The sequence below is a fragment of the Peromyscus maniculatus genome, chromosome 3, assembly GCF_049852395.1.
Source record: "Peromyscus maniculatus bairdii isolate BWxNUB_F1_BW_parent chromosome 3, HU_Pman_BW_mat_3.1, whole genome shotgun sequence".
In the NCBI taxonomy this organism is placed as follows: domain Eukaryota; kingdom Metazoa; phylum Chordata; class Mammalia; order Rodentia; family Cricetidae; genus Peromyscus; species Peromyscus maniculatus.
This window is the reverse complement of record NC_134854.1, coordinates 164,524,145-164,536,298: the sequence shown is the minus strand read 5'-3', so window position 1 is coordinate 164,536,298 and position 12,154 is coordinate 164,524,145. Positions and strand designations below refer to the sequence as shown.

Genomic DNA, 12,154 nt, shown 5'->3' with positions numbered 1-12,154 from the left:
GTTTTGGAGTTACTGCACCTAGCATCGCCCCATCTGTGATGGGGTGTGTCCCACATATACTGACATGAATGTGGCGCTTCCTCTGCATTGCTTGTGTTTCCCTCTCTAGTTTTGAATTCTCTTTGTGTTTTTGGGCCACCCCAGTCAATTTTGTAATACACATTTTATTGAGTACATAATAACTGTCTCTAACTACTTCAGGGTCAGATTTTAGGCACCTTATTTGAAAATCAGGTTTCTTAGGAGGAAGCATTTTGCATCACGCTGGGGCTTTGGTTGTTTCTCCTTATGAGCAGGCTCCCTGGGTAGCACACGGGCTCCACATCTGTAGTCCAATGACTTGCGTTCCAATTGTCCTTTTCCCTCTTATCAGCTTTGTCATCTGAAACTAGTTAATTATTTTTCCCTGTCCTTCCTTTTAAAATTGTAGAGAAAAAGTAAACAAATGGGTCTTTGTAAATGTAGGTTTCTCCTTAGTAAGAACCTAATGGCTGTTTATAAACTAGGCTGGGAAGCCACATCCTAACATGGTCATAATTTTATTTTTATAAGTTTACTGTTTGATCTTCATCTTTTATCAGTGCTCTGCTTAGCAAAAAAGGCTTACTTATATTTTTCTGGGTTTTCCTCACAATGTGCCCTAACAAAAGTCAGGCCATACATTCAATAGAAGTTGGAAATTTTATTCTTTGGGTCATAAATAGTGACCTGGCTATAAAGATTGACTAAACTGGAAGTTGCTTTCTTACTCCAGAGAAAGAAAATGTGATTTTTTTTTTTTTTTTTATTGTGAGCTTAGGCTGTGACACACCTGACCGATGGTTAGTCTTTAGTCCCTGGTCAGACCTCATGGAAGGCTTCCAAGTAAGGGTTCCTAATCACAGAGCCATTGTTCCCTTTTCAGAGTCAATCAACATTCAGGCCTTTGTTAAACAAATAGTGAGTACTTTATCCCTAAATAGTTCTTCAACGTAGGGGCAATTAATAGATAGTAATTAGCCTCCACCCCCATTTGTAAAGGTGTGCATTTACAATGTAGGATTTTAATATGCATAGAGATGGCTTAAAGTACAGTATAAACTAAAGATCCTTCATTTGTCTGCTGAGTGATTGGACGGTGCAGTCATCTGGAAATGTATATTTTTCATACTGTATTCAACATGACTAAGTTTTTCCAAATTGTGGAAGCACCTGACTTTTGTGGACAATACACAAAAATAAAAGGGACAGTCAACTTGGTGGCATTTCATAGAGGGTCCCTAGCATTCATATTAAAAATCTGGATTTTATTTTTAAAAATACCATTTGCCTTTCAGAATTTATGATGTTAAAATATTTTATTTTCTCCTGAATTTTTCCTTTGATATTTTCAAATTTTGCATCAAAGAATAATATTTATTTATTTATTTTTGGGTTTTTGAGACAGGGTTTCTCTGTGTAGCTTTGTGCCTTTCCTGGATCTTGCTATGTAGACCAGGCTGGCCTTGAACTCACAAAGATCTGCCTGCCTCTGCCTCCCAAGTGCTGGGATTAAAGGCGTGGGCCACCACCGCCCGGCTTTTATTTATATATATATTTTAACCCACCTTTCCTTGTCACAAATGAGCTATTCCCTTTGGGAGGTCGCCATCAAATCCTTCCCCTCAGTGATCAGGGAATCTGGCAGAAGAGGAGGCAGAAAAATTCTAAGAGTCAGAGGGGATGCAGGACTCGAGGGGAACAAGGACCTAAATTAGCAGAGCAAGGTGCCTGTGACCTCACAGAGCCTGAAGCAGCAAGCACAGGGCCTGTACAGGTCTGCACCAGGTCCTCTGTGTGGGTATTACAACTTTCACCTTAGTATTTTCGTAGGACTCCTGACTCTGAGAATGAGTGAGTCTCTGGCTCTTGTGCTGGCTCTTGGGACTCTTTTCCTCCTATTGGGTTGCTATGTCCAACTTCACTATGAATGTTTTTGCTTCATCTTATTATATTTTGTTCTGTTGTATTTGGTTGTTTTCTCTTAGAAGCCTGTTCTTTTCTAATGAGAAAGACAGAAAGGGATGGACCTGCAGGGGAGGGGAGGTAGGGAGAAACTGAGAGGAGCAGACAAAGGGGAAACTATAACCAGTATATATTGTATAGGAAAAAAAATCCATTTTCAATTAAAGGAAAAAAAAAGAACCTGCTTTTTAGTCCCTTGTTAGATAAGATAATATACTAAAAAAATACAATTTTACTTTATCAGAGCAATAAAATTTCTGAATTGAAAGTTTTCAGAATCATAGACTAATCCAGTCATGAAATTAGTCCTCTTTGAAATCATCGACATGTTTATGGTCAATTAGGTTTTCATAGTCATTTTAGTTTAATTAAATTAGCTATGCTAATGTTAATAACAAAACTCAATTTTCTTGTGTGTGTTCATGGACACATAGATGTGTAATTATGCCACACCTTAACAGGTCAAAGCAACCTGTTACATGTTTGAATAGTCTTATAGTCTTTCAAACAGCATAAATACATGGAGCACAAACTGAGAAGTATCTTATTTTGGAAATTATAAATAGATATATCAAAGACATTGTAGAAGAAGGAGTTTAGGATTGGGAGAAATGCTTTCAATCCTTTCCTTAAGCTGTTCAGTATTTAAGAACTAACTCATCCTTAGCAAGATAGGAACAGAAGACTCTTCTAGAACAGAGGCCTCCATATTTCACCCATACTCTGCTCTGTATTAGAGATAAGCACATCAGACATCAACAGATAACATCCTTATGTATTACAATCAAAGGAGAATAGAGAATATTGATGAATGCAGTTAACTTAAAAATAAGCTGAATTGTCCAAATGTTTTCCTGTGAGCCAAGGTTAGTTCCCTGTTCTTCTTGGATTAGTTATCATAAAGAAGGAGTACAAACCCAGGTATGGTGGGATGTCTGCAGTGCAGTCCTAGCACTGAGAGTGGAAGAGACCTGCATTTACTACACACACACACACACACACACACACACAAACACAAAACCCCATATATACATATACATACATAGACTATTCCCCCCCACACTCTGGGAAACCTTTCTTGAGTCACATTTGCTAAAACAGTGTGTAGATATTTCCTAAGGATGAAAACCCAGAGCCGAACAATGGCAGTGAGGTAGAGCTGCCTGTAAGTCTTTTGCTGCCTCCAGGGAAACCTTAAGCCCAGGATGGTCCCTGAATTTCTTAACAGGTTAAAAAAATTCTGAAGTAGAGTACTGGTAGCCACGAGCCCCTTTTAAAGGTGTGGTCACAGATGAGTGGCTTCTCTTCTGGTGGCTTCTGTGAATCCTCCTCTCAACACAAATGCTTGGACTTTTGCCACTGGAAGGATGACAATGCATCCCTTCCCCTTCTCATTGTCTGACAGCAGGCAGGCCTCTCCTGTGTCACAGGATTGTGTGTGGTGAGTGAAAAAATATAAAAAACATAAATTCATTTGGTTTTACTTTGTTAGTTGAAACTTTTTTTCTGAAATAAATGATTTTGTTAGAGAGAAATTCTATTATAAGAGTGGACACCAGAAAATCATTGATTTAATGTAGGGGAACCTTCAGAAATCATCCTTACAGAGAGGGTACCATTGCAAGAAGGATTGTTGTCACAAGATAAGAATAGGATTTGTTAACCATTTTAATAGTTGTATTAAATAATCATCTTAAAGTTAATTACATTTTTATTTGTTAATTTTGTTTACCACATCTGGTGTGTGTGTGTGTGTGTGTGTGTGTGTGTGTGTGTGTGTGTGTTATGTCACCGCAGTTCTGTGAAGGTCTGAAGACAATTGGTGGAAGTTGGTTCTCTCCTTCCTCCAGGTGAGACCCAAGGATTGAACTTAGGTTGTCAGTTTGATAGTGATGGCTAAGCCATCTTGCTGGTCCAAGTAAGCATCCTTTAAATTAAGACATTTGTGAGAATTGGCTGATGTTTTCTGCCTCCATCTTCATCTGAAACATGGGTATTCTCTTAAGATTATACCATAACCACCACCTGGGACTTATGTGCTGCTGGACTGTCACTGAAGATGTAAAGAGACTTAAACTCAGGTTGTCTTTAGAAATTTAGGAGGAGAAATAAGATAATGCCAGTGGTCTTCTTTGCTGCACCTAGCTGTTTGCAGCATTTCTTTTCTTGTTTTATTTTCCTTTTGAGACAGGACATTTTCTTTCAAATTTTAAATTGTGTGTGTGTGTGTGTGTGTGTGTGTGTGTGTGTGTGTGTATTTGTGCTCTTGTGTGTGTGTGTACATATATGTGCATGTGAGTGCAATTACCCATAGTGGCCATCAGAGGGCATCAGATCCCTTGGAACTAGAGCTACAAGCAGTTGTGACCTATCTGACATTGGTGCAGGGAACTGAACTCAGGTCCTCTCCAAGCGCAGCAAGGACTCTTAACCTGAGTCACCTCTCCAGGCCCCCTTCTCTTTCTTTTGACTGTCCTAAGAGATGATGTGCTCAAATTTTTCTTATAGATTAAGATGTCCTCAAAGAAAGAGTTATTGTTTTGATGTAATGCCAAAGAAAATAAATAAGCAGATCAAATAAGGAAGTCAAGGCTGGAGCAGTATTGTCTCTTGGAGTGAGAGTTAGAGGGGTATGAGTCTTGAAGAGCAAGCTCTTCACAGACAACATCCGAGGGCTACTTGTTCAGACATACTAGTGATCTTAGGAAGAGCTTGAAGGTCCAAAGACTTTGAACTTACAGGCTATCATTTATGGCACTTCCTAGCATATATGTATTAAACAGGGTCAATTCCAGGTCATTTTGAAAGGTAAATGCTAGTTCATAGGTGGTGTCTGAAGCAGTCTAAAAGTATAACACTTGAGGCCACTGTGAGGTAAGTTTCAGTTTGTGTGACGAGCTAGTGACAAGGTCCCTGAGACTCTGTGGAATGACTCACATCTGCACACTGGCTAGAAACTCCTTTTAGTTTAATTTTTCTAAAAAGAGATCTCCCAACTTTGGGGTTAGGGAGCATTGAAAAACCGAAGTGAATAGTGTGCCGGTGTGTCAGGGTCAGTTAATTGTTGGACACCAGTAGTCCCTGGATTTAGCATGGCTATCATACTAAATGATTTCTCTCTCAGAATAGCCCGTCAAATCGTGTTAAATATGAAAACTGCACCGACATGTTAGAAACAGCTATCACGTGCTAAAAGCCAATCCCTACCTGTGGCCATTTTAGGTTTAAAGCAGACGGTTAACCATTCTGCCCGAAACAAGGGAACAGACAAGAGACGCTGCCCTGGAAGAAAGAGGAAATGCTGGGAATTCTTGCCTGAGGTGGTCCCTGAGAAGGGCTTGTACTGAGGAGAACTTGTGTGTGGTTTGAGAGTTCTGGGATTCTCTTTGAGAATTTTCCAGCAGTATCCTTGAGCCTGCCTTCCATTTCCTTAGCCTGTGTGACACTTCTTCTCATATTTGCAATGGAAACAACATGAGCGTGAAAGCACACTTGCTCACATGTACTCTGTTTCCCATGATGTCACCACACCAGCATGACAGACCTCAGTAAATGCGAAAACTTCTAACAGCTTTCTCTTCCTCCGTTTCCTGGTCACTTGGGAAGACGAATTTGTGGCTATGTGGATACATTTGTACATAGTACACAGTGAAGCCACCAATTCCAGCTAATTTCAGTTTTCGCCAGTAGGTTTTCATTTCCACCTCGTGTTTATTTTGGTTTGAACTCTTCTTAACATCTCTAACAGGGGAGGCTGAGATATTAACCAATCATTTGGAATTTAGTCATTTGATTATTTTTATGGGACAGATACCTTGGACCTGAGCATGCAGGGGCTGAATATGACAATTTCCAAAGTTTGCTGCCAGCCTGGACTACATGGAAGTTCTACTCTAGCTTGGGCTACAGAATGAGATGGTGTTTTAAAAATAATAATATAATTCTTATTATTGCAATTAAATTTATTTCACATTTTTCTTGAATTCTGTTGAAGTCATAGTAATTTACCATGCTGATAATAATTTAATGGGTGTTAAGTGACTACCAGTGTGTCTTAATCCATTTATATTGTAAAATGTACTCTAGTTATGAGTAGATATCTATCAATCATGATGTCAGTGTTAATGCACACAGTGCCAGCTACATGACTAGTTGGGTATCTTCACTTGTTTAAACCATTCAGTAAATATTGTAAGTTTATTTAATATGCATTATGTGATGGTCATGAAACAATCACTTCAGCATTTAGTACAAAATAGCAGTGTTTTTAAGTAATATACTTCATTTTAAACATTAAGTGAACTAAGTTAATGCCTGTTGGACCCAAAGAGCAGATTTTCACTAAATATTTGGGATGTATTTTTCTTTTTTGTCTGACACACTAGAATTATGGGACTTCCAGTTTGTACTGTAGAATTAAAAATTAAAAAAAAAAAACTTTTGAGGCATATTTGAAAGTACTTGTTATAAGTTCGTGTGGCTCATGCTTGAATTTTCAACAAACAGAATTCTGAGGCAGGAGTATTGCGAATTCAAGACTAGGCTAGGCTTCATAGTAATGCAGTCAGACGTATTTTTCAAAAAGGAATGTTAACGCTATTCAAATATTAAGTACAGTATTACCATAGTGACAAGATTTTATAAAATTTAATTTTGGGTAAAAATTTCCTGAAAGCCTTTTAGGTCCCATAGGACAAAAGCACCATCTGGGGGCCTCTGTTTGGCTAAGTTTCGGGGTGGGGGGTTGCTTCTTCTCTATTGTAGTGTCACAAGTGACGTGGGTAATGGACTCCTCACCAGCTGTGTGATTTCACCTTCCCTGTGCCCACTTGTGAACACTGGCTGAGCTGGTGGTGTGCACAAAGGCCCCTGCCTAGACTGTGTAACATCCTTGTGATGACCTACCCAAGCAAAGCTCTGCCTGGTCTTAAAACTGTTAGTTTGAACTATCATGACTGGGGTGGCCATTTTTAAAGGGACATATTTTTCTACCTGGTTTTTAATATATCTCAACTCTTAATAAGACAAGTGTGCAAAAATATAGTTTTTAAAGTGTGTGTGTGTGTGTGTGTGTGTGTGTGTGTGTGTGTGGCCACTCCTGGCTTTTACATGGGGATTTGAACTCAGGTCCTCTTGTTCTCACAGCAAGGCTTTTACCCACGGAGACATCTCTCCAAACCCAATAATTAGTTTCAGATCTAAAATTGACTTTCAAACCAATTTTCAATTTCTCATATGTTCTTTGTGTTTATTTGGCGTTTGTATACTTCTGAAGTATGCATATATTACGTGGTGGCTATACCAACCAGACAGAGGGTGCGGAAAGTTTCCTCTCGTAGCGGAGCTGGTTTTGAAAACCCTCTCTCTTACCTGTGCTGCTGACCTTCAGGATTAGAGCATCAAAGAACAGCCACTGGTGGACGCTGTAGTGAGGCAGCGGCTGGGACCGTGGGGATCACAGCATCCTGCCTCATGGCCGTTATCCTCCTTTCTACCTTTCTGCGGCCACTGTGTCTCCTCTTCTGTTCCTGCTCCCATGATTCCCTTTAACATACTCTTTCTCTTGCTTTCGTATTCCCTCTTGATCCAAAACAATAGTCACTAATTAGAAAAAAATCCAAACATTTTTAAACACATATCACACTAGAGTTCCTGTGACCATCATTAACAGAAGAAAATATTATTTTATTTACATTATCCATCACAGTGAATTAGAGGATGGGTCTCTTACGGGACTAAAAAATAGATATTTATGATAAATGCCATGACTTTCTCATTTTTCTCTTTAGAAGTGGGCTGGTGCTGTAATAGAAAGGAACTGGAGGCTAATGGCATAAAAAAATAATGAGTAATATCCTGCCCCTTCCCCAACTGCTGAAATAAGGATCGAGTCATTTTGACACATCCTAGTTAACAGCTTTTCAGGGTGGGTCAGAACTCCATGTTTTGTTGGTGTCTTAACTCCATAGTGACACACTCAAATCCTACTCCGTGTGTCCGTGTGTATGTGTGTGTGTGTGTGTGTGTGTGTGTGTGTGTGTGTGTGTGTGTGTGTTTGTTTCTGGATCTCTCCTGAGTGATGGGTCTCATGATTAAGTTATTTTCAACTTTGTCCCCAAATATCCTATATCCTGCTCTGAATGAAGAATAAATATGCCAACAGGAGTAGAGCAATCCGTGATTTTCCCTCAGAATATGTGTATGGCGTGTCGTTGTGTATGCCTGAAAAGTAAACTTACTGTCCGCCTGTCGCCAGGATAAAAAAAAGTGGGACCTAATCAAACTGCGGTGGGGTCAACCCTTGTGGTTTTAAAGGCCCTTAATGTTATCCAGCTGCGAAATAAAAGGGTTTGGGAGGGGAAGTTGGAAGGAGTGGAGGGGGCTGGGGGGGTTGGGGGGGCTGTGGAAAAGCACAGAGAGCCCGGCTTTTATTTCTGTTTTTTTAAAGTGAGTTCAGTGCCAGCCTGGACATTGGGCGTGCGGACTATTGAGCCATTGTCTCTCCTATTTCCAGAGTAGCCCCCAGTTAATCACTTCGGCTTTGAAGGGAATTTCCTCGTGGAATTCTCCACAGAAAATCTAATCAACTGACCTGCCCTCTCAACAATGGGAGGCTTTTTTCCCTCTCGCTCCCTTATTGGGGCGGGCTCTGTAATGTAGCCTTTTGTGCACAATGAACCCTCCCAGTAGGAGAGGAGAGCATGTGTGTGAGTGACTGTGTGTAGAAAGCACACTATCTTGTGCTAGTGAGTGTGAGCTTACTCCCTAGCCAGATGCTGCGGGTGCGTGGGGCAGCCACCATCCCCTTGTGCGTGTGTGGGTACCTCTGTCATTCCATGTCAAAGGTACATTACCTGATTACCTTCCTTGCCTGCCAGATTTTTATCTAGATAATTGGAACTGCTATGGAGTCTGTGCCTTGCCAGCCAGCTTAGGATTTGGAGAGCCAGAGTTTGTCCAGCTTATCTGTGGCTGCCTGGGTAGAGGAAATTAAAGAACCCCGGGGCTGGGGGCACTCCCGCCCTGTCCACCCTGAGCTCCCCAGCCTTCGGGAGCAGGACAGTACACTGGTCAGGGTCATCTTCTGGTTGGGGTTTGGGGTTGTCCTGTATTCCTGCATGCTGAGTTTGGCATGTGGATACCTGCTCTCCTCCACGCCTGGTTTCTGGAGTTTGGAGCTACAGAAACTTTGCCTGGGTTGCCAGGACATTCAGAGCACTTTGTGGAAAGCGAGAGCTAGCACTGAGCCGGACAGAGTGAGTGACAGCCTGTTTACGGGTTTCCTTGAAGGGGCCTCTGCTATATTTCAATCTGTCAAAGTTGCTTTTCTTCCTTCAGAACAATGCCTGATTGTTGTGTGTGAGTGTGTGTGTGTGTGTGTGTGTGTGTGCTTGCGCGCGCACGCGCGCGCGCACACACACACACACACACACACACACACGCATGCTTGTGTTTTTCCGTGTGCGCTTGAAGAGAGTCTGGAGGGGGGGCCGTGAGGAATAACAATTCTTTGTGTAAAAATGCTGTGACTATTAGTGCTTAATTAGTTAATACTCACAGTTTGATTGGGGCTCTGTTATTATAAAGTTATTTTTTAATCAGCCCCAAATGTGTTTTTTACAATGATACTGGTGGTGGTGTGTGTTTGTGTGTATGTGTGTGTGTGTGTGTGCGCGTGTGCGCGCGCGTGTGATGTGACTTTTATTATTTAGAGGGGAGATCATGGGAGACATGTTACAGTTGACTTCTACCATTCAGTGATGTCCAGGAGAGAGAATTAAGAGGAAGGGACAGGCACCCGGAGGTTGTCTAATGCCTAGCAGCCGGAGTGTGCGGCTGTGCAAAGGGGGAGCAGCCAGGCTGCTGCTGGAAGTGTACTACCCCTTTAAGAGAATGGTCAAGGAGTCCTAGGAGAGAGAGGAGAGAGAGAGAGAGAGAGAGAGAGAGAGAGAGAGAGAGAGAGAGAGAGAGAGAGAGAGAGAGAGAGAGAGAGAGAGAGGAGGGGAAGGGGGGAGAGGGAGAAAGGGAGAGGGGAGAGAGAGTGAGAAGAGAGAGACAGAGAGAGAATCCATTGGTTTAGAAGGTTTGGTCTGACTTGACAGGTTCAGTTGGAGCCGATCATAGGTGGCCGCTGTGACAAAGGGAAATTGTGCTTTTCCAGCATGCTTACTGACCCTGATTTACCTCAGGAGTTTGAAAGGTGAGTACTGTTTGGTTTTTTCCCCCTAATATACTGAAGTGCAAACTCTTCCATTTCACAGTAGTCTGTGAATCCCCGGGAAGATGCCTCCCCCAGACTGCGTGTGTTAGAGCCGCTCTGAGCTAGGGTCTCTGCAGCCTTGGGAGCTGATTTCTGTTGTGGTTGCCCGGACCAAATTGAACTGATTTGCAAAGTCTCCTCCGAGCTTACTGCTAATGTTTTTAGGTTGCGTCGGATCACAGGCAGGAAATTAAATGAACATTAAGCATCTCTCTCTCCTCCCCCCTTCGCGGCTGCTCTCTTCCTCGGGCAGTCTCCTACTTTCCGCCTTCATTGATGCCCCCACACACCTTTTGTAGACTGCTAGCATACTCAGGATCTCTGTCTCCTGTAATCTCTGAAGTGACAGAAGGCTTCGGTGGTGGTTAAAGTGGAGGCTGTTAAATTCCTGTTTGATCCCTCTGTTAAACTTTGGAAACTGCTTGGAAAAGCAGGACCTTTTGTTGATATGGGAGACCGGGGTTGTTGTTTTTTTTTCCCCCCAAAGAAAATTTTACATCACAGTTAAATATTAGTAGATGGTTATCGTGAAGTCTGAGGAGGGGAGGAAGGGGACAGACAAGACACCCCTTTTAAGTTTTGTGGCCACTTTTTGTGCTGGCTGTCGTAACTGGATTTTGATAAACTACACTTTCCGCTGTGCGGTGATGGGAGCTAAGTGTATTCGTAATTAGTTGTTCCTATTTAGAGAGGTATGCGCAGTTTCTCTCCATTTGATGTTGCTGTGAGTACCATGGGGGCTTTTAAAAGAATTTTAGCTCTCCTTGTGTCCCTGTAATCACACATTACAATTTTTAACTTTGAGTTCATATCCTAGTATAAGTTCATTTTTTGAACTATAAATAGATTTTTGTTTGCCATTAAAAAGAACTCAAACTTCGTATTCTGTATGGTGAATTAAAAAAAAAAAAAAGCTAAAAAAAGCCAGGATGCAAGATCCCCAGGCTTTTTCATTTTCATGCAGGCTCTACCTTCTGTGTAAACATTTGTTGTATCTGACTATACAATGCAAGCTAGGTGCTAGACCAGCTGGTTAAAAATATGCTAAGTCAAGCTGTTCATCACTCAAACGCCTGAATTTGATATGAAAAGACGGAAAAAGAAAGGACAAAGATTAAAACATTCTAGAACTGAAGCCATGGGAGAGAAGAAGTGTGGGGAAGAAGAAAACCCTTGGATGTGGTCACATATCAGAGCAGCCACTGTATGACCAGGGAAGAAAGTGAAATATCTGATGCATACTTTAATCCTTCCCTTCTCTGTCTCTCTCTCCTCTTAATTAAGAAGGTGGATCGATCAGAACAGTTTTGAATTATTTTTTTCAAAGTTTCACATATTAAGTCTTCTAACCAGTTAGCTTTCCTTTGCAAAAATAGTCTTGGTTCTATGTGGATATTGAAGTTATTCACACTGGAACATACTATTGACTAATGTAGTGATTTGTTAATTGTACAGAGTAAGTTTTCTGACATGTGCAGATGAACACCCCAATGATAATTTTCTTTAATTCTAATTATACTTTTTTTTTTTTTTGCAAATAAAACTCTGACTGATTTGTAACCTGTTAACAGATTGTTTTTATAAAGAGGCGGTTACATATTAACAGGCTGTAGCCTGTTTCTCTTATAGCAAGCTGCCTGCTGGGAACTTTATTTGTATTTTTTCAATTATCTCTTTTTAAGCCAAACTTTTCCCTTTAACACCCTAATGCTCAAATCTCCTAATGCTGTTTTGTTTTCCTTTTTAGTGAGATTTTTATGTTCTTTTTTGCACTATCCAGGGGCATACATTTTTAGCTGGATAATTAATTAAGCCAGTTATAATCAAATAGTTTGTTCATATATACATCCTATGTGTAAAAAGTAGTAGTTAAAGTAATTTTGAAAAATGTCACACAACATAACATTTTAA

General features: G+C 40.9%; 1 protein-coding gene across 9 annotated transcripts in view; it reads left to right on the top strand.

Annotated features, from left to right (window-relative positions):
- Nucleotides 1–12,154, top strand: part of Sox5 (SRY-box transcription factor 5) — a 1,002,153-nt gene that overhangs the window by 598,571 nt on the left and 391,428 nt on the right. For 2 of the 9 annotated variants that reach the window (XM_076568279.1, XM_006990042.4), the window contains exon 1: nucleotides 10,086–10,183. The exons of 2 other annotated variants lie outside the window; for them this stretch is intronic. In XM_076568279.1, the coding sequence (XP_076424394.1) occupies nucleotides 10,146–10,183 (38 nt within the window). In that variant the 5' untranslated portion in view covers nucleotides 10,086–10,145. Of the gene's footprint in view, nucleotides 1–9,896; nucleotides 10,184–12,154 lie in introns of those variants that run through there. 5 more of the 9 variants (XM_016008328.3, XM_016008329.3, XM_006990041.4 and 2 more) reach the window with 5 other exon arrangements.